Below are 25313 nucleotides of genomic sequence, written 5' to 3'. Positions count from 1 at the left end.
TTAAACCCTGTTAAGAAACTGTTTCAGTTTATTGTTATTGTCCCCCTGTGTTGTTTGTGATCAGTTTTACATTTGTTCTCCCGCTTTTAATTTTATCTTTAATCAGTTTTTTTTTTTTTTTTTTCTTTGTATTTTTTTATTTCATTTTATTTCATTTATTTTATTTTATTTTTCATACTTTTCTATTTATTTATTCTTATTTATTTATTCCCTCGTTTATTTATTTATTTATTATAAATAATAATGTTATCAACTACTAGAATATTAAGAGGTAATACCTGATAGTCATTTGCTTATGAAAATCACATAATCCTCATAAAATATTATATTTATAGCTGCTTCTCGTCAAGCGCCTATTGTACAACGTACATTTCAGCATAGATTTAATTCAACTATCACTAATAATACTATTCAAGCATCAAAGAAAAGAAGATGGAATAATTTTAAGAGTATTGCTGCAGTTGGCACTGTAGGTTTCTTGGGTATCACTTTTTATGGTAAAAAAAATTTTTTTTTCTCGTTTTTTTTTTTTTTTTTTTTTTTTTTTTTTTTTTTTTTTTTTTTTTTGGTTATGTGATAGCTTATCAGTGAAAGATTAGGCATGTATTATCATCGTCATCCTACTGAAGACCCCATTCCATTTGATCCTAAAAAGAAGACAATTGTTGTGCTTGGTAGTGGTTGGGCTAGTACATCCTTTTTGAAATCTGTCGATACTAATCTTTATAATATTGTTGTTGTCTCTCCACGTAACTATTTCTTATTTACACCACTTTTACCTTCTTGTACGGTTGGCACCATCGATATTCGTTCGGTTATTGAACCCATTCGTTTCATTGCTCGTCATAAAGCAAATGAAGTCAAGGTATATGAGGCTGAATGTACTGACATTGATGCAGAAAAGAAAGTTATTACAATTGTTGGTAAATACATCATTTATTATTGATGCGAAAATTATGTCATTTTTTTTTTTTTTTTTTTTTTTTGCTTTATTTTAACTTTAAATCTATAATAGATAATTCCGATATTAAGGGAGAAAATTCAATGAGTACAATTCCTTATGATTATTTAGTTATTGGTGTTGGTGCACAGAGTCAAACATTTGGTATTAAAGGTGTTGAGGAATATGGTTGCTTCTTAAAAGAAGTATGGGATGCTCAAAAGATTCGTACTAAATTAATGGATTGTATTGAGACAGCTGCTTTTCCTGGTCAATCACCTGAAGAAATTGAACGTTTATTACACATGGTTGTAGTAGGTGGTGGTCCTACAGGTATTGAATATGCAGCCGAACTCCATGATTTCTTGGTTGAAGATTTAACTCGTTGGTATCCAGGTAAAGTACTTGTATTCTAAAATTAAGGATGATTGTTGGGAAAACTGTAAATTCAGATGAAGAAGGACAATTTACTTAACTTTTTTTTTTTAATAGAACTTGCGAATAAACTTAAAATTACACTTGTAGAAGCAATGCCAAATGTCCTTCCTGCATTCTCTAAACAATTGATCGAATATACCGAATCTACCTTCAAGGAACAAAAGATTGATATTCATACCAAGACAATGGTGAAAGAGGTTCGTGAAAAGGAAATTATTGTCCAAAATGCTAATGGTGAAAAGGAATCAATGCCTTATGGTTTACTTGTTTGGGCTGCTGGTAACACCACTCGTCCTCTTATTAAGAAATTAATGGCACAATATCCAGAAACTCAAACTATTAGACGTGGTTTAGCTGTTGATGACTGGCTTCGTATGTCAGGTGCTCAAGATATTTTTGCATTGGGTGATGCAACAGCCACCAAATACGCCCCTACAGCCCAAGTTGCTTCACAACAGGGCAAATATTTGGCCCGTGTATTTGCCCAACTTTATGCTATTGAACAGAACGAGGCTGAATTGGAAGCAGCAAAGACTGAAGAAGAAAGAGCTAAACGATTACGTCGTCTTGCAAAGGCCAAGGATATCAAGCCTTTCCATTATTCCCACCAAGGTTCTCTTTGTTACATTGGATCTGATAAGGCTATTGCCGATTTACCCTTTGGTCCTGGTAATGTTGCTACAGGTGGTGTAGCTACCTTTGCTTTCTGGCGTTCTGCTTATATTTCTAATCTTTTCTCTGCTCGTAATAAGTGGTTGGTTATTACTGATTGGACTAAAAAGACTTTCTGGGGTCGTGATATTTCTAGAGAATAATTTATATAATTGCATGCATTTATTTAAGAGTAACTAGCATTCCTTTTTTTTTTTTTCTACATAATATGAGTATAATAATAAAATAAATAAAAAAAAACAATTCCTTGGTATTTTTTTATATGCATAAGAAAGAAACTAGTTCGAGTTATATTATATACAATAGTGGCTCATCTCTAAGATTTTATTTATTCATAAATTATTATCTGCATAACTTTTTTCATGTGACAATTTCAAGGATAATAATTATTTTTGCCGTGTTTAATCTTATTTCTGCATAACATCGAATTATGTTACATTTATTTTATTGCTTATCTACAAGAAGATTATAATAGATATTTATTAATAGTAGTAGCAGTTGTTTATATATGTTGTACAATAAGGCACTACTTAAATTGCTTTATGAATTGTTGCAATCTCATAACTGTAGCTTATTTTTGAAATTTATGTAATTGCGGCGTTCAAAGTAATTTTTTTTTTTTTTTTTTTTTTGAAACTTTGTTATAACAACTGCTGCCAACGTTTATTATTATAATACACACAGTTACATACATAGAATATGAAGCTGTTATTAGGATCTTTATTTATATTAATGGTGATAGAGATATATCTGGCACCTTATACTAAAGTTGAAGAAAGTTTTAATTTACAAGCAACACATGACATTATACATCAAGTAGAACATTATGACCATTTAGATTTCCCTGGCGTCGTTCCACGTACATTCCTCGGTGCATGTATTTTAAGTGCATTAAGTTGGCCATTAATTTACTTGTTTCCATCTATATCACTTCTTAATCAGCAGATTTTGGTACGTATCGTTCTTGCTGCTCTTGTCATAATTTCACTTGGAAAATTTACTTCTGGTGTCCAAACACTTTTCGGATCAAGGACTGCTATCTGGACTCTCTTGCTTTTACATTGTCAGTTCCATTTTGTCTTTTGGTCTTCTCGTACTTTACCAAACACGTTAGCATTACCATGGGCTTTGTTTGGGCTTTCTCATTGGATATCAAGTTTATCTCAAATGAGTGGTCGTGAAGATCATTTAAGATGGATGATTCGATATCTTACCTTTACTGGTATTGTATTTAGATTCGAAGTTGGTATTTTACTAGTTATTTTGTTAGGAATAGAACGGTTTTTATACCGTACAATTGATTTATATACAATTTTGAAGGAGACAATGACGACTGCATTTATCAGTTTATTAGTAACTATCCCATTGGATTCCTTTTTCTGGAATACTTGGTGGTTATGGCCTGAGGGTATGGTATTTTATTTTAATGCTATTCTTAATAAGAGTTCAGAATGGGGTACTTCACCATTTTACGCTTATTTTACTTCCTTTCTACCACGTTTATTGCTTGTATCTTATCCTTTGGCATGGATTGCCTTTGCTACCGATCGTCGTTCACGTCGTCTACTTTTGCCTATGATTATTTATATTGTTCTGTTTTCATGCTTACCGCATAAAGAATGGCGTTTTATCATGTATACTATTCCTGTCTTCACTGCAGCTGCTGCCTCTTGTGTTTCAACTGTCATTACAACTACTCGTCGATCAACTACTCGTATAGTTGTGTTCTTCGGTATTATTATTGCTGCTGTAATTGCTTCGTTCATGATAGCCATCATGATGTTTCAAATATCTCGTCTCAATTATCCTGGTGGACAAGCTCTTGCATCCTTGCATTCCATTGAAAATCATACATCCTCCTATGTTCATGTTCATATCGATACTGATACAGCCATGACAGGTGCCTCCCTTTATGGACAGTCGAATCCAAATTGGATTTACTCAAAGAATGAAAGCCATGTAACAGAAGATGATTTCCTTGAAGCACGTTACACTCATCTTATTACAGCTCATCCTGACAACTTGAATACGTCCCTCTTTGAAGTGATCGACATCAGTTATGGACTTGATAACGTACGACTCAAACACATGAATGAATATATGAAATCAATTTTAAAAAACTATGACTTTATGCCTATTGAATTTAACATGTCACCAAAATTATATACACTTCGTTTGATTCAACCACAAAGAGCTTGGATTCAATATACATTACGCAAATACCCCTTTGTACTCTATAGCAAAACTTACTGGTATTATGAAAATAATAATAATAATGATAGTTATGTATAAGTGACTTATTTATGATATGATATAATTGTTTATAGTCCATATTCTATAGCAGCTAAGCAATTACTTTCCAAGTATTGTAAAGATATACATATTGTTGAGGCAAATCTTGATCAAGATAGTAAAGGAATTAAATATGCATTATTTGAATTGACAGGTCAACGAACATTTCCCAATTTCTTCAAGAATGGTCAAAGTCTGGGTGGTTATGATCAACTATCCGTATTAGACAGAGAAGGGAAGCTATCGACTATCTGTAATGCGTAATAAAATAGACTTTTTTTTTATATATATATGTATCTAATATTAGGAAGACTCTATATTAGATTGACTCTTCTTTAAAAGAATATTATATAAATATTTATTTGTATGTAAGAGCCAAACAGGATGAAATTGATAGAATGGTTAATAACTTTTTTTTTTTCCTTTAATATACAAACATATAAAGTCTATTCATGTTTATTATGTGTTCAAAGAAAAAAAAAAGAATTGATAGATTATGTGTATTTTTTATATACAAATATGAACTTGGTTTATACCATATAATATATTGAATGAAAGGCAATATTGGGAATAAACAAAATATTTTTTTGAATTTTAAAAAAAAAACATTTAGGAAGTAGGGAGGGGGTTATGGATAAAAAAAAAAAAAAAAAAAAAAAGTAAAATAAAAGTAATGCGGGGGGATATAGAGGCAATGAAGCTCTTTTATTTTTCTCTTAATTCTTGGTTAAAGAGCTTGCTTCATTTGTATTCGAAGGTTGTTCCTCTGCTATATAAATAGATAAAGAATATAAGTACTTTTCCTTTTCTACAAATAAATGGCTCTATTTTTATTATTTTTTTTTTTTTAACTCACCGTAAGTAGTCAAAAAATCATCCATGTTGACATAACTCAGTTGATTACCACTGCCATCAGTCTCAAGTCCAAGCTCATTGGCAAGCGTCTTTAAGCTAGATTCCAATTCTCCAGGAGTTGTAGGCATAGTAATCGTCGTAGGTGTATCCACAGTGGTGGTCGGTGAACTAATAGCTGTAGTTGTACCAGAATTTGTGGTTTCTGCTTTGTTAGCTAAAAACTGATTTGAAATATCAAAATAATTACTATTAGTTAACTGATTGAATAAAGCAGGATTTGCTTGAGCTAAATTAACTAATCCTTGAAAGTGGGGTGAGTTAAAAAGTGATGTAATATCAGGAATACTATTAGTGGGCATTGTTGATGCTGTAGTTGTATTTGCTGGTATATCTATTCCATTATTTATGGTCAGATTAAGCGCAGGTAAGGCTGTGGATATAGATGTATATGTTAGAAAATATAATCTATTTTACAAATATATATTTACCTAATGATGCTGCATTATCTTTTTTAGTTTGATCATTTAGAGCAATAGCAGCTTGAAGATCAGCAGTAGCAGTACTAGAAGTTGGAGGATGTGGTAACGAAGATTCCTCTTGAATAGGTTTCAATAAAGCATGACTTGTTGTCTCCTTTTCAATATCATTTGTATCATTTACATAATCAGAGATATCGAAACTACATGTCTTCTGAGGTGATTTTAAAGGAGGCTCATGATCTTCATCTACATCTTCTATTTTGCTACATCGTCTTTTCTTATTCTGAGATGTGGGTAACTGATCTTTACTTTCTTTTTGTGTTGTGCCATCTCCTAATAAATACTGACGTTTTCGAGGAATCACGACATGTTTATTCTTATCATTTGAAAAGACAGAAGCCAAAAATCGCAAAATTTTATCAATTGTTTCTTGATGTCGATGGTATCTTTCCTTTGTTGCAATATTCTCTTGCCATAATATTTGATTATCATTTTGAACATTTTTTAATTCATTACTAATAGACATTTGATGTTTTTTAATAGCAGCAATTTCATCAAGAATATAATGAAGATCTACTGCCCCTGCTTCCTTCTCTTCAGGATCACGACCTTTCTTTCTTGTAACTAACAGAAGCAAATCAGGTTGATTACGCTGAAAATGAGGATTACTAAACTCCCAACGCTCTGCTTCTCCTGTTGTATTAAGTACACCGTTTTGAAGATGAGGTACCTTATGGAATCCATACATGTTCAACTGACGTACAAATGAAGAAAAATTACTGTGCTTGAAGAAACGAGGTAGCACTCTCTTTGCAAATTCTTCATGACGGATAACAACAAAAGATAAACCATCATCTGACCAACGGATCAATTCATCTGTTGATGGATCATCTACCATACTATAAACACAGATAATGTTAATAATTTTGTTTTGTTTTTCACTAATTTACACAAAACAGTTGCAACTACTTACTTGTAAAGTTTATTCAAAAATGCTGGTACATTTTGTAGTTTATTACGATGAATAGGAGTAGAATTTACAACCATTTTCGTATTTGTAGTTGATCTAACTGCAGTATTTGTGGTAGAAGTTGAAGTGGTTGGATTAGGAGCAATGGAACTCAGCAATGGTGCAATCGATGTAGGCAGTTGATTCATATTGTAATTCTTTTTTTTTTAGAATTGATTAAACAAGTAAATAACGATTGTATGTATTCGTCTTTTTTTTTAAAAAAAAAAAAAAAAAAAAAAAAAAGTTATTCAAAGATTAAAGAGGAAGGAAAAAAATGTACAGCTGAATAACAAGAAAGAAAGATGAACCTATTCCCTTTGCACACAAAGTCCACTACACACACACAGAGAGAGAATTAAAAAAAAATAATAATTATAATAATAAAAAAGAAGGTAAGCTTCAAAAAATTTTATCTGATTTTAAAATTATATCCAATACAATCAATAATTACAAACGGTCACAAAGCCAAGCCCAATTTTATTAGGATAATAAAAAATGGCCCGAGTTCGTAAATTGTTGTTAATTCAAGTCGCTTTTTGTGCTTTCCTCTAGGTATTTATCAATATTTACTACATTGACTACGAAATATTACAACAAGAAACTTGCAAAACTAGAGTGAAATTTCCCAAGTTCAGAGAGGGGAGGAGGGGGGAAAAGGAAACGATTCAAAAAAGCAACATATACTAAATTAAAAAAATAAATTAATAAGCTAGCATTTTCTTTATTGCAATAGAATGATTATATAAATCTTTAAGTCTCTCCTCTAAAGAAGAGCCAATCATATTCGTTGTGGCGTTTTTATTTCATTGTCTACAAAAAAAAAAAAAAGTGTATGTTAGCTTTATATAATAGACAGGTCAGTACTATATCATATTTGGATAAACGATCTGTAAATAGATGAACCCTTGTTAAGAAGAGAACTGAATTTGATATGATGATGTATATTTCAAGATGATTAGGATACTTTTCTAGAGAAATATATGGAGTCCTTCCCTAACTGTAGGCGATCCTTATAAACATAGATAGATAAATAAATAGATGCATTTATGTCTCTTTGTTATAACATTTCCACAACTTTAGGAAGCAGGAGTACTAATAAAATTAACTATTAGATCTTGTAATAGTTCAAGAGAAAGAAAGAAAGAGAGAGAGAGAGAGAGAGAGAGAGAGAGAGAGAGAGAGGAGGATTATGAAGATTTTTTTGTGGAATGTAGAAATTATTCAAAAAAAGCGGTTGAGACTATAAATAATACAAAGGCTTCAAGTAAAATATTATAAGGATATATAAATGCTCTCATACATTAAATAGACGAGATATTTCGACTTTAATTAGTCCTTCTGGTAATTTAGACTATTGATAGAATTAGCGAATAGAGTATGAGGATTTAATGATTGCATATAAACTATACATCTAATGTCAACTACTTGATTAGAAATATTGTTTAGATATTATTGATTACATGTTTATTTCTCATTTAATTTATCACGTCAAATTTTTATGACGACCCTTTATATTATTTACATAACGAGTCCAATTTGCTTTTTATATAGTAAATAGAGTATAAAATATAGTTATTAGGAGAAATCCAATAACTAATCAAACAAATGGATCGATAATAGAAGTGATGTAATTCTATTATATAATCTATATACAATTTTTTTTTTTTTTATAAAATGGGTAACTTTGTTGTTGCGTTAGCAGTTAAACCAAATGAATTAGACCGTGATGTTGAAAACTTGGAAGAGGCTAATTCATCTCGTACTAATTCTTCCATATTATTTTCTTCCCATTGCCTTTGAACAAGCTCTAACTGATGATCTAATTTCTTTGTTTCCCAATTGGCGAGTTCTAATTCAAATCGACTCTTACGTGAACTTGTTAAAATCTTACTCTCTTCATCACATAATTTTCGTTGCTCTGTATGATATCTTTCCAACTTTTTTTAAATAAAAAACAAAAAACAAAAAAAAATGAATACGAAATCCATATAGATTGTTAAAAATATTTTAGAATTACCTCTTTTTCTTGATCAGGGGCCCAAGAGATTCTTTGTCGAATAGGAGGCATTGTTATTGAAGGTGAGGGATGATAATTGCTATAATAAGGGTTGTGATGATAACTACTGCTGCTATGATGATGATAAAGTGGAGGACCTCTTAAGGGAGCAGTATTGCCTGGTCCAGCACTTGTATAAGAAGAAGAAGAAGAAGTAGCAGCATGTGAAGTATATGAATAGGAAGATGAGCTTGCTTGTGGATAAGTATTATTATTATTATTATTATTATTATTTGTTGAAATAGGTGTAGAAGTAGGAGTTTGAGCACTAACTTGAATTGTTCCACTATGACTCGTTGTTGTTGCTGTTGCTGCTGCTATAGTTGACGTTGTAGCAGTTGTAGTAGTAGACGTAATAGGCATTGTATGTGTGTGAATTATTGTAGGTGATGAAGTAGTTATGTTGGAAGAAGAAGTGATAGGCGCACTTGTCATCTGTGGCAAAGTAGGAGGTAAGGATTCTGTTTGTAAAGAAGCTTGTTGTGGTATTACTGCTGCCGCTGCTGCTGTTGTTGTTGTTGTCATTGTTGCTGTTGTTGTTGCTGTTGCTGTTGCTGTTGCTGTTGCTACCACTGCTGCTGTTGTTGCCGTTGTCGTTGCTGTTTTTGCCTTTACTGTTGTTATTGATGATGTTCCCGTTTCTATTTCCATTTCTGTTCCTTTTTCTGTTGTTGTTGTTGTTGTTGTTGTTGGGGTAGTGGTCATTACTGTAGTAGATGACTGTGATTGAGTTGCTCCAGATGGAATAACAGTAGATGATTGTTCTTGTTTAATAATAGGTGAATTAGGGACAGTGGATACGGGTGTAGAATGTATAGATTTAGCAGAAGCTGAAATGGGTTGTTGTTGTTGTAATGAAGAAGGTCCTATTGAAGGTTCTCTACTGTTACTACGGTAACCATTATAACTACTTGAATAAGGATAAGAAGAATAATGTCTTCTTGAGTAATAGGGACCACTCCTATAGTATTGAGAGTAAGAAGGTGAACTATGATAAGGTCTATGATCATAAGAATCTCTTCTACTTGAGCTTCTACTACTTCGATCACTTAAGGGTGAAGGAGACCTTCTGGAGCTATAATAAGAAGAATTTGAACGATAATAGCCACCAGAAGGACGTCTAGGGGATCTTGAAGGAGAACGTGATGGAGATGGGCCTCTTGAACTATAGTAATGTCTAGAATCCGAGTAACTATATCTATCACCTCTAGATCCAGATCCACCACTCGAATGATGATTAGGTGAACGTGAAGAAGAATAGTGAGAATTAGGTGAATAATTACGTCCACCACCATCTCTATAATCTCTTTCAGAACGATAATTTTCTCCTGGTCGATATGTATCTGATCGAGGTCTATCATAATAACCTCGATATCTATCATCGTAACCTCTTGAATATCTATCCATTTTAATTAAATAAAAAGTTTTTTTTTTATTAGTATTTGAAAAAAAATAAAAAAACAAAATAAAATAAAACAAAATAAATAAATATAATAAGCAGTACTGCTGTACATCTATTTTTTTTTTCATTATTAGTGATAAAAAAAAATATTTTATTACTGTCGAAGAAACTAGGTTGGGTCAACAAAAAATTTTTTGGTCATTTCCAAAATAAATTGTTGGTCGTTCCTTCAACAATCCTTGTCGTCTTCATCAACAGACGTATTGGGACATTGGTACGAAAATAGTACACAGAAGGAAATATGGGACACCAGTATGAGAATAGGAAATCAGTGTGAAAATGGAGCACAAAAGAGAATAGGGGACATGAACGCGAATGTGGGACTATACTGAACAAATTTAAAGGGTTTTTTTTTTTTTTTTTTTTTTTTTTTTTTTTTTTTTTTTGCCTTGATTTAAGGGTTGTAACCCTAAAAAACAGCCAGCCTCTGTAGCGCTCGTATGATTCTAGTACTTCATGATCTAAGAGTCGAAGATAAAATTCATTTGTATATAACTTTTACTTAACCAACAAGGCCTTTATTGCTTAAATGATAGTTGAAGTAATTCTGCTCAGTTATAAAAATAAATTTAAATAATCAAAAGATATATTCCCCTTCAACTAGAGTAACAAGACTTCACGTCATAGCTTTCATTACAATGTGACACGTTTTACACTGAGTATATTTTCTAGTTAGCAGACAAATGCTGTCTTGAACTCTTTCTACTTCTTTTTTTCAATTCATCAATGCCACGCACACCTATTCACCCTGAAGTGGAGCATTTAATTTTCCTTAAGAAACGTGCAAAGCTAGAAAAGGTCAATTCTGAAAGTAAGAAGGACAACTCAACCACTCAAAACCCTAAGAGAACATGTAAGTAAAAAAAATAAAAAACACTTTATGCATTTACAAGGCCTCACAAGCTAATGTACATAAAGCTACCAAGAGGAAAGACTCTCCTGCTGTAATAACAGCAAAAAGGAGTGCAAAGAGAAGCCGCCAAACTAATACTTCAGCAGCGTCATCCTCCAAAAGTAAGAACAAATGTAGTTCTTGCCAAGAGGAGGGGCATAACTCTACAAGAAGTCCCCACTGCAAAAAAAAAACTATAATCTAAAGCTAGCAGAACTTTTACAAATTAAACTTGGAATCAACTTATCAAAGATATACTCTCTCTCTGTTCCATTTGCAACTTTCTGCAAGAATACTCCCAAACAAAGCCAGTTCTTTGGAAAAGGTCAAGGCTGTATCAAGCTTTATCCGTGAAGTCATGTTCAAAGCACAACTATTTATAAACTTTTTTATTCTGCAACACCCAAGCAAGTTGACAAATGACTTTTTTTTTTATCAAAATTTTTGGGTACACTATTTCAAGAGTGATTAGGGGCAGCTCAGATGATGTAGGGCCAATTCTACAGGCTTACAAAGACACGAAAAAGGAAAGACCTGCAGAAACAGAATCTAGATGTGGTTCAACTTACAAGCTCTTTTGTTGAACTATCTGCCACTATAAATGGTAGCTTGTTTGTTCCAGAAAATAGATTAAAGAATTATGGACAATCTCTGTCAACTGCATGTGAAACTGTCGCAACAACATACAATAACTACTATGTCGAAAACTTTGAAAATATTATATGTAACTACTTTATCTATACATTAAGGACAAAGTATCCGGTAATCAACGAGAGATAAAAACAAACTCTTTAATATACATGTTCAGTTTCTCAAATTTTTTATATTAAAATTGTATAAACTAGAATGAGAAAGTTGGCTGTATCAAGAACTTGGTATATGATCAAGTGCTTACATATTCCCAGTCATCCTCTATACCTAATGATATTCTTGCCCTTTTTGATCCGGATGTGGCTAATAATCTTCCAAGTTTCTTAAATCCTTTGATTTCAGAATTGAAGAATCGCATGTCCAAGCTTCCAGTGTCTAAAGAAAGCTTAAACAATGAACCCTTCAAAATTCTATCTGCATTAAGGGCATATCCTTAAAAAAAAAATACAATGATATATACAAGGCCCAAACTTCTCAAAATGACAAAAGTGATTTGATCAAGTCCCTACTTCCAAGACGTTTTAGTCTATTCCTAAATCCTGGATTGCACTGGCGATTCATAAAGATAGATGCTCAGAACCTAACTGGAATTTTACCAGATGCTAAACAAAAAAGTAAGCTAATGAATCATCTCCTTTCGATCATAAACAAAGATGCTTCTATCAAATGTTTGACTTTAAGAAGCTGGGCATTCAATGGTATACATTACTATTACATATATCTATAAGTCAAATTACTGACGAAAAAAAAAAATAGAGTTGTGAAAAGCTTCAAGCACTGCCTGAACAAAAAGGAAAGATGTTTCTCAATGGATTGTATACTGATGACTACACGTGCAGAGTTTTATTTGCTAGAAAAGTGCTTCTGTCATCACCAGAAAACAATATCTGTCTAGAGTTGAACGATTTTATAAGCGAAGAGATGGATAAGCATTTCCGTCCATGTACTGTAGACCCCAGGAAGACGGGATCCTTTTGTCTCTTATCACGGTGGCCACTGACATACGTCGCTTGTCCTTAATCGAATATTACAATATGGGGTGAAAGTGTAAGACGAATGAAAGAGCAACAGAAGCGCAAACAGAGACGAGATATTGAAAAGATTGAAACAGACATTCCTTCGCCTAAAACTGTGTCTATGGAACAATTTGTTTTGTATATAACTTACATGCTGTAGCACATGAATACTTTGCTTAATTTCTATGGCCTTGAAACTTCTAAGATTAAATGGTTGAACTACCTTAGTTCCCAAAAAGCCATCCAAGAAAGTGTCAACATCTTAATAAATGGTGGAAAGAAGTATAATAAAAGCAGGAGAAAGAAGACAAAGGAAAACTCGCAAACCTTGTACTGCTCAAGAAGAAAGAGCACTCACCACCATCCCAAAATCAAAAAGGTGTACACTTTTATTATTATTATTATTATTATTATTATTTCAGTAAACTCTAACTATTATATCTGTAACTTACAGCAGAAACAACAAAGTCTGTTTTGAAAATGGAAACAGCAGCAAGATGCCTCTAGTGGTCTTTGGTGACGGACTAAAAAAAAAAAAAAAAAAAAAAAAAAAAAAAAAAAAAAAAAAAATCATAACAAGTTCAAAGGTCTCCGTCATGGCATATCTAACAAAATATATTAACAATTAAAAACAAGGCAAAGGCTTGGAGAACTCTTGCTACTAGACATCAATGAATTTAATACATCAAAGGTTATTAAGAAAAAAAACAACACATAGTTTACGTATTGCACTTTCAGCTAAAACCAATCCTTCGTAGATCTGCAATTCTTGCTTTAAAAATGATGTAGGGAAGATGACCATGATCCATCAAGTATTGAAGTGTAAAACTTGCAATATATCTTTTGGAATCAAGATGTAATGGCCAGCAAAAATATGTTTTACATAGCTCAGTCTATATGGAATGACAATGATCGCCCCACCGTCTTCAAACGACAAACCGCCACCACCATTATGGTGGTCTCGGCTCATTCCGGCGAGCCGACGACTTAATGATGTTACAGGTAAGAAGTTGTAACACTTTTGATTTGACCAAACAAACTAAAGTATCTTAATTCCCCATATTCCCTTCTGTGTACTATTTTCGTACCAATGTCCCATTTTCATGTTGGTGTCCCAATGTTGCAATCCTGTCCCAATTTATTTTGGAAATGGCCAAAAAAAATTTTTCTTTATTGACCCAGCCTAGTTTCTTCGACTGTAAGAGCTAATTCTAACTAGAAATAAGATGCTTATTAAATTTATCAATATAATATCTTAAAAGCGCGCGCGCACGCATGTGTGTGTGTGTGTGTGTGTGTGTGCTTGTAGACTATTGTCTTTTTTTTTTTTTTTTTTTTTATTATCACTTACAAAAAAAAAAAAAAAAAAAATGAATAAATTGATTTTTTTTTTCTCATTGCTTATTATTATTATTATAAATAAAATCAAAGGAATTTTATTGGATATAACGATGTAGGTTATAAATATGTAATTATTATGGACAAGAAGCTATTGAATGACTTATACCCTAATTGTTACCTAGTATATACATATTTCACATGCATTCATCCCTTTTTATTTTATTTATAGGATCTGAAACTAGCACGAGGCAAAAAAGACTGAAACTAGTATAAACAAAATACTTTTTTTGGTAAATCAAAATGTTTTATTATTAAGAATAAAGGATATCTTGCATAGAGACAAATTGGTTAAAAGGATAGTTATTCGTAGGTTGATTAGGTAATGATGACTGTGGCATACTAGTGTGATTAGTGGAAGGAGTGACGATGGTATTTGAGTTATAAGGAGGGTATAAAGGATTATAATAAATAGGATCAGTAAGAGATAAAATAGGGTCATTGGGTTGGTATTGTTGTTGTTGTTGTTGTTGTTGTGGTTCTTCTTCTTCTTCAGTAAAATGAAGGTATTTTTGAGTTATTTCTTCATCATCAAGATTAACAGTGATCGGGTATTTCTTATTCTTTTCTATTAGATTGTCGGACCAATTATTTGATAATTGATGCTGTTGAATTGGCGTTGTCATTAACATCCATGATTGCTGTTCGTCGTCATGATGACGATGATAAGGATAAACTAAAGAATCTTCAACCCAGTTACTCATCATATCACAACAACCTGCTGAGGTAGGTAATAAATTAAAGGAAGTAGCTGAATTATTCATCGGGTTTGTATCATAGATTAAAGGGGGATGTTCATTTATATGAGATATTGTATCCATTTTCTTTATTAGTTTACGCTTTTTGATATGTCCTCTGTCAATATAATCATCATTCAAGTCAACTGCAGAATCATTATCCGAATCATTTGCATTAATAGTAGTAGTAGTCATCAATGCTTGTTCGGACTTCGGCGTCATATCCACCATTCGGAATGTTGTATATAAAGGTGAAAGTAAGGGGCGTGATATTTCTGGCTTTGTCGGAGTAAGCGGCGGTGTATCTAAACACATGGATTTATTACTATCTTGTTGCTGTTGTTGGGCTAATGGAAGGGGTGAAGTTACTGATGAAGTAGAAGTAATAGAAGTAGTAGTAGAAGTAGTAGTAGTAGAAGAAGAGGAAGAAGAAGAGGAAGAAGGGAGTATTGACTTAGTATTACATAATTGTGTGGTATTAGGTGGTGGGTTATGATTATAATAACATACGCCTCGACGTTGTCCAACAGAGAGTTCTGCAGTAAGGCCAATATCATGATGTTTTCGACTATGACCTCCTTCTTGAGTTAAATTATCTATAAATATTTGCTCAGTGCCAGCAATTAAAGTCCAATAACAGCCCTTTCCTGGATTAGCTTGTGTTGGTCTTCTATCAATTTTACAGAACCATTTTTTATTTAAGGACAGATTATGACGAATTGAATTCTATATAAATATATGCATATAATTTATGTTTATATCAAAAAAAGAAGACAACAATAGACTTTTTTTTTTTTTTTTTTTTTTACCTGCCAGCCCCCATTTCCAACAGAGAAAGTAGGGTAATTTTTAGAAATCCACGTGTAAATATCATTCAATGTCAGTCTACCATCTTTGCTTGATAGAATAGCATGAGCAATTAAAGTAGCATAAGAATAAGGTGGTTTTTCATTAGGATGAGAAGGAACCCACCAAGGAATGATTTGCTTTGGCCAGTAAGGACGTGTTCTTGCAGGACACATATCCAAATCATCATCATCTTCTGGATGAGCTCCAACTGATTCAATCTTGAATTTCAATTCCGCTGATTTTGGCTTTTGTTGTGGAGGAGAAGAAGATGGATGTTGCTGTTGGTTTGTTATGTTATTTTCTTGAATAATAGGATATGACATTGGTTGCTGTTGCTGTGGATACTGAGATTGTATTGGATAAGTCTGGTAGGAATAAATTGGTGAACTAAAATCAATTCTTTGATTTGGAATAGTGTTGAAATTCATTAAAAAAAAAAAGGTACAAATACGCAAAAGACAAAAATAAAAAAAATCTAATTCAATATATTTATATTTACGTATTAAAAAAAAAAAGAAAAAGAAAAGAACTTTTCTTTTCGTATCTTTAGGAATATTAAGAAAATGAGGAGGAAGAAAATATGTTCTACACACACAAAGAAACAGAGAAAGATTGCATTGTATATGGGTTATATATAACTTTTAAAAAAAAAAAAAAAAAAAAAAAAAAAAAGTAAATAACTCAGATAGAAGAAAACTGAAGGATTGTTCCGTTGTCATAGATGATCGTTGCCTGAAAAATAATAATAATAATAATAAAAATAAACTTAAAAGTAATTGGGAATTAACTCCACTTATATATTTAATTTGAATTAATTTAACCAGTTATTTGTGCGCATTTAAATGATTAATCTGTGTAATTTTTAGATGGTCAAAGCGTCCTTGAATGAAAATTTTGATTCCTTTTCTACAAATCTATATCCTTCTTCGTTTTCCCTTAAAAAATAATCTAAAAAAAGGAAACCAAAAACAAATGTCCATATTTATCGTAAAGAATGGGTTCCGCAATGCTCAAAATTGAAATGAAACTAGAATATTTAAAAAGATTTACTACTATATTATGGCGTTAATTCTGAGTTTCAAATTTAAAGTTTTTCTTTCGTTGTATTTTTTTTAAAAAAAAAAAAAAAGAGTCGTTTCTTGATTTGACTTGTAAACACATGTGGAGTTAACATAAAAACGTTTTCATGGTAATAATCATTATCGAATTTGCCTCTAAACATAGGTTGGAAGATGCATAAAACCCCATTTTTTTTCGTGACTCACGTTTTTTATTTTGTTTTACTAAATTATGTTGTTACTAACGAAATAAAAATCGTTCATGTAATTGTCAAACAAGTTAAAAATAATAAGTAGATTTTTTTTTTGGTTTGTTTGTTCTTTTTCCTCAACTGCATATTCTGAATCATACGTGAAAATGTTCTGAAAGAATCAAAAGGCACGAGCTAAGTTGCAGATTATTCTTTCTGTTTCTTTCGGTATAAAGTTAGTAGGCATGCTTTGAGATTATTGTAAATAAAAATAGTTTTTTTTTTTTTTTTCCAGTTTGAACATTGTATTTTGTATAGTAATATATATTTTTCTTATCGGTTTTTTTTTAACAGCATTCTATATATATAAATATACAAATATATAATATGACGATGGATATTTATATAATTCCAATAAAGAAAACTACAATAGTTTCGAATTTTTGACATTTTCTATACAAGTATTTTTTTTCTTTTCTTTTATTCAATATTATACTCATGTTAAGTTTGAATATATTCTATACTATTTAAGCTATATAATATAGTAAGTTATATGAGTAAAGGCTAATTCTAAATGAAAAGGCTTTACATAGCTTTAGATCAAAACTATAAACGTCTAACTTTAAAATTTATAATAGCGATTAAACACACACAACTTATTAGTAGTGCAACAAAAAAAAACGTGAGCTATTGTTATAGATCTAGGATACATAGCATGTGGTTTTATGCATATGTATATGCATATACAGCTATAATAATTGATTTACAATATATATCTAATTATCATTTAAACATTTTATATATACATATATATACATGTATGTATATTTATGTGTAGATGTATATGAACATAATGAACTTAACAAATATAGCTTACGCGTATATAGTAGGAAGACTTGAGTACATTTGTAATAGATTCTTACGCTTCACGCTTTAAATACATAGTCGATGTATAATTTTAGTTGTTTATTATTTTTTAAAAGAATAGAATAGTTATATTGAAATGAGTAAACGTTAAAAAAAAACAGCTTTTTTTTAAAAAAAAAAAAAAAAAAAAATAGATTTATACATCCTATAATTATGAAAACTAATTTTGACTTTTGTTTTATTTATCTACAGATGTGTAAGGATTCGCTATATGAAATAATTCAGTAGATCTTTAAACCCGCTATTCTATAGAAAGTATATTTGAGTAATATTGTTATCATGTGATTCTTATTTTTATTTCAAATAAATAAATATGTGTATACATGTATATAAAAATATATATCTATAAAAACCAGTAAAGACCATCTTGACATTTATTATGTCTATAAAGTCACCTATAAACAATTCAATAAAAGTTAAAATAAACCTTTCATAAAGATAAGATGAGTCCTTTTGTTAGTAAAGTACTAATAGACCCAGTGTATATAGTTCTATATCTTTTTACTTGTAGTGAAAACAAAAACAAAAACAAAAAAAAAAAAAAAAAGAATCAAAATATACAATAATATAGTATGCATATTATGTAAGCACGTGTATTACTATAAACATAGAGTGTCAAACTAAATTAAGAAGAGGCTAGACAAATGTTATTATTCAAATAAATGTACAAAATGATTATTATATAAATTAACATATTGCGTAGAGTCGATAAGTCAACTCTCCAAATAATAAGTATTTAACAAAAAAAAAAGTATATATCTGCTATTTAGTATTGCAAATATACCAGCAGATTGATATTCAAATAAATGTCTTATTTTATATATAGATCAATGATCGATACAAGATGGAACATGATTTATAAGAAAATGAGAAATAAAGGTATTTTATGAGTATATAACCTTTGCATGTGCATTTATTCTAACAAGTCCCAAGTATCCCTGTTTCATTTATTGTATCTACTTATTACATAGAAAACTAGACTACATTTGATATCGTCGTATTTTATTTTATTTTTTTTTTTCGTTCTTAGTAGAACTGCGAATAGATATAATATATAAAAAAGAGAAGTATTAGTTATTAAGTTATGAACGTCTAAAAAAAGAAACTTGTAGTTTTATCGATTTCAAACTATTAAACATTGAGCTCTTGTAACTAGAAATGAAAAAGAAATTCTGTACTATCCTGAATTATTCAAGTACAATGTTTCAATCTATATTAACTAAACTAGCATACTATCATTAAAGGCTAAAGGATAGAATCAATTCTTTTTAAATGTATATAGCGGGGTTTTTTTTTGTTCTTAAAAGAAACTAGTAGTAGTTGACCTTGATACATAAAATGGCTTCATGATGAAAGGGCCTAAATTCTGATATAATCTTTGGTTGAAGGTGCTATTCTCAGTAATGTAAAGCATTTAATTTATGAGACTGTAGGAAGATATATTTAAAAGTCAATTAATTAATTTGAACATGATAAGACTGGATATCATAATAGAGTTAAACATAATAAAAGTCATTTTTATATTAACTAAACTTTATACAAATTCTGTATATATTTAGTGACCCTTTGAAAATAATAGTTTCATTTTGTAAATAATTACCATGTGTTGCCCTCATATCTAAACCATTTAATCTTGACATTGCTGTTTTATATTAACGAAAAGGAAAAAAAAAAAAAAAAAAAAAAAAAAAAAAAAAAACTATTATGCAAATTTTGTGCTGATTGAGATTCGAAGCTTTCACTAGCTCGTCTTACATAGTAAAGCTAACGAAAACTAGATAATAAGTGAATGTTCTCCTATAAGCTTATTAAAGATTTTTTTTTTCATGCGTTTCCCCAGGAAAATTTGATATGTAGTTTATTAGCCTGCTTATTGGGTTAATAATAAATCTGAATATTTCAAACTTATAACAAGAATGCGAGTGTATAGTTTCTACACTTTGAATTCAGACGAATTAAAATTACTTTTCAGATGAAACAAAAAAGGAAATTCAGATAAAAAAAAAGTTAGTTTTAGACGAGTTCCAACAATAAATCATTCATACCTTTAACTGTTTTTTTAAAAAAAAAAAAAAAAAATATAATAATAATTAACAAATTTGTAAATTTATTTTTTTTTAAAAAAAAAATATGGAACTTACGCTGTACGGACGTATGAGAGAGTCGTATCAGTTACACGGGGATGGTTCATCGATGGTTGCGTCTTTACGCTTGAATTAGCTCAGACGCTGACTATTTTTTTTTAAGTAAATAAAAACAAGTCCAAGATGTTGTGAGCTGCCGTAATGTCGCGATTCCACACAATATTGCAAGTGTTTTGTTGACACTGTAATAATATGTGTACTCTTCGCTTTGATTTTTTGGTCACCACAATCTCGACATTTCTGATCTTGCACTTGTTGCAGATTTGGCTAGTAAGGTATTCATCAACCATCACTACTTCTAACTTCTGCCCACAATACCTCTTCAACGCTTTTGCAATAGTTCTGACCGGCGACAACTTGTTGCCTCGTGAACTAGTATTAAACCACACCATCGCCCAAAGTAATGATTGTTTTTACTGGCCTTTCTTTATGGTCGGCCGGGGTAGGTGGATAGAATTCGCTTACATTATTAATAACTGACTTTACACCAGTAGATGACTTCTGATGATATTTGCTGCTGTTATAGTCGAACCTCTTGCAAATCTCATGCACACCTTTTTGTTTCTTCATGTAATATTGGAATATCAGTTTGGGCTTCCTATAAAGTTTCTCTTTTGTAAATGATCAAGCAAACTATTATAGTGTCTAAACAATTGCCAATTATTCTCGTTATAATACTTTTTTAATATCATCATATAACGCCTGTCTTTCTTTGCATGCTTTAATAAAATCTTTGATATTCGATGTCTTCAATGAGCTCAGGTCTGATATTTTCAAGTATTCAGCCATGAGTTGCTTCTGATGCTGATTTCGTGTAAACGTTGCATCATTATAACCACATAAATGGTAATATTCGTCTAAGCTGCTTGTCCTTTGTCTCCCAGATGTATCTATGGCAGTGAAGATTGTATTGACACCAAGGTCTACTCCTCTAGACAGTACAGCCGTTTTCAATATCTTCAAGAAAGTCGGCTGGTTGTTTTTCTATGGAAACTTCTAGTAGAAATCTGATAGATCCGATTCGGTTTTAGTACTTTTTGGGTAATTTTCAATGTTTGATTCCTTCACTAGTCGCTAAAAAGCTGTGGCATCTATTATTTGGACCGACTTTGTTTCAAATGAATAGATCGGTAATAGAGTGAAAAACCGGTAGCCACGTTTATCCGTCTATTTTTTTTTTCAGGCGTGAATGTTCCATCAGCAATTCTTGACTTGACACTTGTGACAAACGTTTCCAGAGCAGATAAATGAGGCTTGACTTTGGATAATTTCTGCCCAGGGATGAATGGAACATTTGAATTAATGCTTTGCAGGACTTGTTCCTGCAAAGCAACGGTGACTAATTTTTCTTCCATAATGTACACCTTTTTCACTTATTTTTTGCTGAATGTAAAAAAAGTCATTTAAAGAATTGATGTGGTTGAGAGTACAGATCTTCCGAGTTACAGCTTAATACTTGATAGCTAGACCATAACGACTCCATCTTTTGTACAATCTCTTCAAAATGTTGATTTTTTTCGACAGATGAAGGCCATACGGATTTCTGCTTCTGCTTCAGCTTTAGTGAATAGATATAGTTAGCTAGATATTTTCTTTCGTTAACAGGTAAGTCCTTGCAAAAAAAAAAAAAAAAAAAAAAAAAATGTAGAGTCTTTATCGGACAAGGATTCCATAAAGAAGCGAATTGTTCTCCTTTCGTGATTCTCACATACGTGGTTGCGTATGAGCACATCGTATTGTTTGCATACAATGGATAAAAGAGAAGAACATCCAATACTCTTGAGGGATTGTAGGATTGTGTCATCAATTTCACATTCATTGCAAAATATAACTGGGAGACTTTTTGCCCTTACTAGTGACGACGGTAAAGATGGAGTAGACATCATTCTGAATCATAATCGGAACTTCTTCATCCTTTGTTAAGAGCTTCAAAAAAAAAAGATAGTTGATAAACAACGATCTTACCCACATCACTTTTGTTGTGTGTGCCGTGACGAGAGATATTTGATCAATGAGCTTAGAGTCTCTACAAATATTTTTCAAGGAGCATTTGATCACGAAGATTTCTTTTTTTTTTTCGTCTAGGCCATGCGTTGGTTCTTTTTGCTTTTTTAGGGGGGGCATGCATTGCTGTTTACTCTTATATGGGTGGTTGAGCCGCATTTACACTGTTTTACTTTATGTTTTACTGTATCCGTTTCTTCCACTGTATTGCTTGCTGTTTCCATTCTAAAGTTGATCAAGGCACGCTTTTTTTCTATTTTTTTTTCTGTATTTTCTTTAAAATATGAGGTGAATCACTAGAAGAAGAACTTGTAGAAGCAAGTGACGTAAAAGCACGTGAAGTTGAAACAAACGTCGTCAAAGTAGGTGTATCATGATCCACATCTTAAAAAAAAAAGTAAGGCACATACCCTCTTGCTATGTATGTTTTTTGATACTTACTCGTTAAAGTCTTCTTTCCTTTTGATATCGTTAAATTGTCAATTGGATTATTTTCACGCTTTCGCTTCATTATATACTATAGAATCTTGAATGTTGTTGAAGTGTTTGAAGAAGTTTGGCTTAATAAAACTCCGAATGACCAATATCTAAATTTCCTTTTTTATTTCATTCGAAAAAGGCAAGCAAATTATCTAAAAAAAAAAAACTAAAGTGTAAAAACAGTAAAAACGAAAAATACGGTGGGCATGACTGCTCATTATAAATTTAAATTCCGTCCTTTTTTCTTTCTTTTTTTTTTTTTTTTTTTTTTTTTTTTTCTTTTTTTTTTTTTTTGAATGTGTCAAAATCAAAATAATGTAAAATAACAAGGCACCTGGTTCCTCTCTTTTTCTCCATTTTTTTATTTTTTTTTTGCACCCCCCCTCTTTCATTTCTTTATATAATAATTAAAACAAATATACCAACAGAATGACAATAGATAATTCTAATCCAGTAGTAAAAGATATTAAAGCAGAAGGTCCATACTGTCCTATGGATAATACAAAAAACAATAGTCAATCACAACCAACCATTCCATCTGGTTGTCCCATGCACAAATCAGAAAATAATGAATCAACAAAACCTCTTGGCATTCCATCCGACTGCCCTATGCACAAGGGTAATAATAACAAAATCAATGAGCTTAATATGATGCCTGAACTGGCTCAAACAGCACAAGACGATCAAAAAATAGAATTACCCAAGGAGAGAGTCATATCGTCTATTCCAAAATCCACAGACACCAATTCAAAGTGGGAATATCCTAGTCCTCAACAATTTTATAATGCGTTAAGAAGAAAGGGTTGGGAAACACCCGAGGAAGAGATTGAAACTATGGTGGATATTCATAATTTCTTAAATGAAGAAGCCTGGCAGCAAATACTTAAATGGGAGTCAAAGTATAAATGGTAAATAAGCAACTAATTTTCTTAATTGGGAGGGGGAGAAAACTAATATGTATATTTTTTGGTAAAAAGTGATTGTGAAGAGGATCCTTACTTATCCAAGTTTCAAGGTAGGCCAAAGGAAGTATCACCTAAAGCAAAATGGCATTCACTTTTTGGGTAAAGAAGAAGATAAATAGATTCTATAAAGATGTATTTATTTTATTCTTACTTTTTTTTTTTTTTTTTTTTTTTTTATATAGTGCACCAAAGCCATTTGATAGACATGATTGGTATGTTAGTCGATGTGGACAAACAAGAAGATATGTTATCGATTATTATGAAGCACCTGAAGAAAAGCCTGGTGTTCCTGTATTTCATTTAGATATACGTCCAGCTTTAGATGATGTTCCTAGTGTCATGCTTAGATTTAAAGAAGCTGCAAAGGCTAAATGGGAACAATGGTTTCCATCTCCTCCAAATACCGCTGCTGAGTAAATTAAAATGTATTAGATTATTATCCCTCTACTGAAACATTTTAATAACAACTCCACATTTTATTTTACTTTATTTTATAATTCAGATATACACATACATAAATAAATAAAATTATGCTTGCTTTTTATTATTATATTCTCGAATTTTAGCTAATAAAGATCGACCCTTCTTAAAGGTAGTATAATCTCGAACAACTCTTGATTGTGGTCCCATTGTAGGTTGAGTAATAAATTTCCAGTGAACCATTAGCCATGAAGTATGATAAGATAATGTATCATAATATTCGCTTGCTAAATTACGAAGGGCAGGGAGTTTAGACCAAGGGATCTAATAAGTAGTAGTATAATTATGTGAATACATGATATATTTATTTTTTTTTTATAATATACAACTTACCTTTTGAAAATCATGATGCTCATTATGATATCCAATATTCATAAAAGGGAAATTCAAGATACCGTAATAGGAATACGTCTCTTGTCCATCATCAAAGGTATAATGTTCTTGAATGAAATGAGCAGCACCAGGGTGTAAAGAATAACCAAACCAAAGAGATAAAAGGAGATAACCAAGGCCCTTCCAGCCACAAAGGAGGACGATAAGGGTATCCATAATGACTGAGGTGACTAGGTTGATTAATTCCCATTTACCAGGTCTATGACCTAATGCCTGCTGTAGGGCAATGCCTCGAACGACATACATGATAGGATAGATAAGGATCCATAGGACCTTCTTGACACTATTACCGCGAATCAATTTTTTCTCCCAATCTAACGGTAAATCTGGATCTAAGCCCTCAACACCTTGCCAGGTATGGTGCTGAATATGGTATCGTCGGAATGATTGTGAGATCGGAACGGGGAGTACAAGATTAGTATAGAGTCCAATGAGACGGTCATAGGTACTAGATCCTGTCACTAGATTATGACACGCTTCATGAATCAGGACACCTACTATACCCGTCGCAGTACCTCCAATAAAATAAGCAACCGCTGTAAAATAAAGCCAATGCGATTCACGATGACCAAAATAATAAGCAAGACCCAATTGAAGCACGTTTATGAAGGTGGCTATGTAGAACGAATTGAAGTCTGTACCATATAACCCTTGAATTTGCTCAGAGTATTTCGATAATAAAGTATGCTTTCGTTTCAAATGGGGTTCATCCATATCATCTCGTGCAAAGTCTGTGTCTCTACCAGGTATTGATCTCTTCCAGCTTCCAATGTATAATGGATGTCGATAATCAGGATGTTCGTTGTTTTTTTCAATTACCGGATGTTGTTGCTGTAGAGTATCAAACACAAAAGGCGGCATATTCCTGTCAAATAAAAGAAGAGAAGGGAAGGAAATAAAGAAAAAAAAAAAGAAAAGAAAA

At 31.7% G+C, this 25313-nt stretch overlaps 13 protein-coding genes across 13 annotated transcripts; 4 read left to right on the top strand and 9 right to left on the bottom strand.

The window, feature by feature from the left end:
- Positions 1–117: 117 nt before the first annotated feature.
- BX663DRAFT_455897 (uncharacterized protein) lies at positions 118–2263 on the top strand. Its single transcript, XM_051523847.1, has 5 exons — positions 118–271; positions 336–497; positions 600–923; positions 1016–1336; positions 1433–2263. The coding sequence occupies exons 1-5, from the start codon at positions 244–246 to the stop codon at positions 2191–2193; spliced, it is 1596 nt and encodes a 531-aa protein (XP_051382237.1). The 5' UTR covers positions 118–243; the 3' UTR covers positions 2194–2263.
- A 411-nt stretch (positions 2264–2674) lies between these two features.
- On the top strand, positions 2675–4613 carry BX663DRAFT_512267 (Alg9-like mannosyltransferase family-domain-containing protein). Its single transcript, XM_051527990.1, has 2 exons — positions 2675–4302; positions 4378–4613. Exons 1-2 carry the CDS (start codon positions 2750–2752, stop codon positions 4604–4606), a joined length of 1782 nt encoding a protein of 593 aa, XP_051382236.1. The 5' UTR covers positions 2675–2749; the 3' UTR covers positions 4607–4613.
- A 562-nt stretch (positions 4614–5175) lies between these two features.
- Positions 5176–6574, bottom strand: BX663DRAFT_436194 (uncharacterized protein; the record flags this gene model as incomplete). The annotated part of the gene is made up of 2 exons (XM_051523168.1): positions 5176–5627; positions 5686–6574. The coding sequence occupies 2 exons, from the start codon at positions 6572–6574 to the stop codon at positions 5176–5178; spliced, it is 1341 nt and encodes a 446-aa protein (XP_051382235.1).
- Positions 6575–8150: 1576 nt separating this feature from the next.
- BX663DRAFT_512262 (uncharacterized protein) lies at positions 8151–9312 on the bottom strand. Its single transcript, XM_051527989.1, has 2 exons — positions 8706–9312; positions 8151–8625 (listed from the first exon to the last, which is right to left on the bottom strand). Exons 1-2 carry the CDS (start codon positions 9267–9269, stop codon positions 8356–8358), a joined length of 834 nt encoding a protein of 277 aa, XP_051382234.1. The 5' UTR covers positions 9270–9312; the 3' UTR covers positions 8151–8355.
- Positions 9307–10189, bottom strand: BX663DRAFT_512261 (uncharacterized protein). Its single transcript, XM_051527988.1, has one exon. It carries the CDS (start codon positions 10124–10126, stop codon positions 9794–9796), a length of 333 nt encoding a protein of 110 aa, XP_051382233.1. The 5' UTR covers positions 10127–10189; the 3' UTR covers positions 9307–9793.
- Positions 10190–11704: 1515 nt separating this feature from the next.
- Positions 11705–12186, top strand: BX663DRAFT_436119 (uncharacterized protein; the record flags this gene model as incomplete). The annotated part of the gene is made up of 2 exons (XM_051523162.1): positions 11705–11860; positions 11944–12186. Coding segments are annotated over 2 exons (399 nt in total), but the record flags the coding sequence as incomplete, so codon positions are not given.
- A 470-nt stretch (positions 12187–12656) lies between these two features.
- On the bottom strand, positions 12657–14036 carry BX663DRAFT_543690 (uncharacterized protein; the record flags this gene model as incomplete). Its single annotated transcript, XM_051530853.1, has 6 exons — positions 13854–14036; positions 13649–13751; positions 13489–13537; positions 13218–13289; positions 12917–13026; positions 12657–12764 (listed from the first exon to the last, which is right to left on the bottom strand). The coding sequence occupies exons 1-6, from the start codon at positions 13868–13870 to the stop codon at positions 12657–12659; spliced, it is 459 nt and encodes a 152-aa protein (XP_051382231.1). The 5' UTR covers positions 13871–14036.
- Positions 14037–14417: 381 nt separating this feature from the next.
- BX663DRAFT_561808 (uncharacterized protein) lies at positions 14418–16309 on the bottom strand (the record flags this gene model as incomplete). Its single annotated transcript, XM_051531946.1, has 2 exons — positions 15710–16309; positions 14418–15626 (listed from the first exon to the last, which is right to left on the bottom strand). Exons 1-2 carry the CDS (start codon positions 16175–16177, stop codon positions 14418–14420), a joined length of 1677 nt encoding a protein of 558 aa, XP_051382230.1. The 5' UTR covers positions 16178–16309.
- Positions 16310–20447: 4138 nt separating this feature from the next.
- On the bottom strand, positions 20448–21424 carry BX663DRAFT_552660 (uncharacterized protein; the record flags this gene model as incomplete). Its single annotated transcript, XM_051531387.1, has 4 exons — positions 20448–20633; positions 20748–20959; positions 21012–21065; positions 21178–21424. 4 exons carry the CDS (start codon positions 21422–21424, stop codon positions 20448–20450), a joined length of 699 nt encoding a protein of 232 aa, XP_051382229.1.
- Positions 21425–22002: 578 nt separating this feature from the next.
- Positions 22003–22604, bottom strand: BX663DRAFT_561806 (uncharacterized protein; the record flags this gene model as incomplete). Its single annotated transcript, XM_051531945.1, has 2 exons — positions 22515–22604; positions 22003–22457 (listed from the first exon to the last, which is right to left on the bottom strand). A coding segment is annotated over exon 2 (228 nt), but the record flags the coding sequence as incomplete, so codon positions are not given.
- BX663DRAFT_552659 (uncharacterized protein) lies at positions 22327–22584 on the bottom strand (the record flags this gene model as incomplete). Its single annotated transcript, XM_051531386.1, has 2 exons — positions 22327–22457; positions 22515–22584. 2 exons carry the CDS (start codon positions 22582–22584, stop codon positions 22327–22329), a joined length of 201 nt encoding a protein of 66 aa, XP_051382228.1.
- Positions 22605–23045: 441 nt separating the features above from the next.
- Positions 23046–23935, top strand: BX663DRAFT_436088 (cytochrome c/c1 heme lyase-domain-containing protein; the record flags this gene model as incomplete). Its single annotated transcript, XM_051523156.1, has 3 exons — positions 23046–23461; positions 23544–23617; positions 23784–23935. 3 exons carry the CDS (start codon positions 23046–23048, stop codon positions 23933–23935), a joined length of 642 nt encoding a protein of 213 aa, XP_051382226.1.
- A 111-nt stretch (positions 23936–24046) lies between these two features.
- BX663DRAFT_531547 (fatty acid desaturase-domain-containing protein) lies at positions 24047–25252 on the bottom strand (the record flags this gene model as incomplete). Its single annotated transcript, XM_051530386.1, has 2 exons — positions 24047–24262; positions 24332–25252. 2 exons carry the CDS (start codon positions 25250–25252, stop codon positions 24047–24049), a joined length of 1137 nt encoding a protein of 378 aa, XP_051382225.1.
- Positions 25253–25313: the final 61 nt, after the last annotated feature.

This window comes from Cokeromyces recurvatus (genome assembly GCF_025118155.1).
Source record: "Cokeromyces recurvatus strain NRRL 2243 chromosome Unknown BX663scaffold_15, whole genome shotgun sequence".
NCBI lineage: Eukaryota > Fungi > Mucoromycota > Mucoromycetes > Mucorales > Mucoraceae > Cokeromyces > Cokeromyces recurvatus.
Note: the sequence above shows the minus strand (reverse complement) of the source record. Positions and strands in the feature narration are given on the sequence as shown.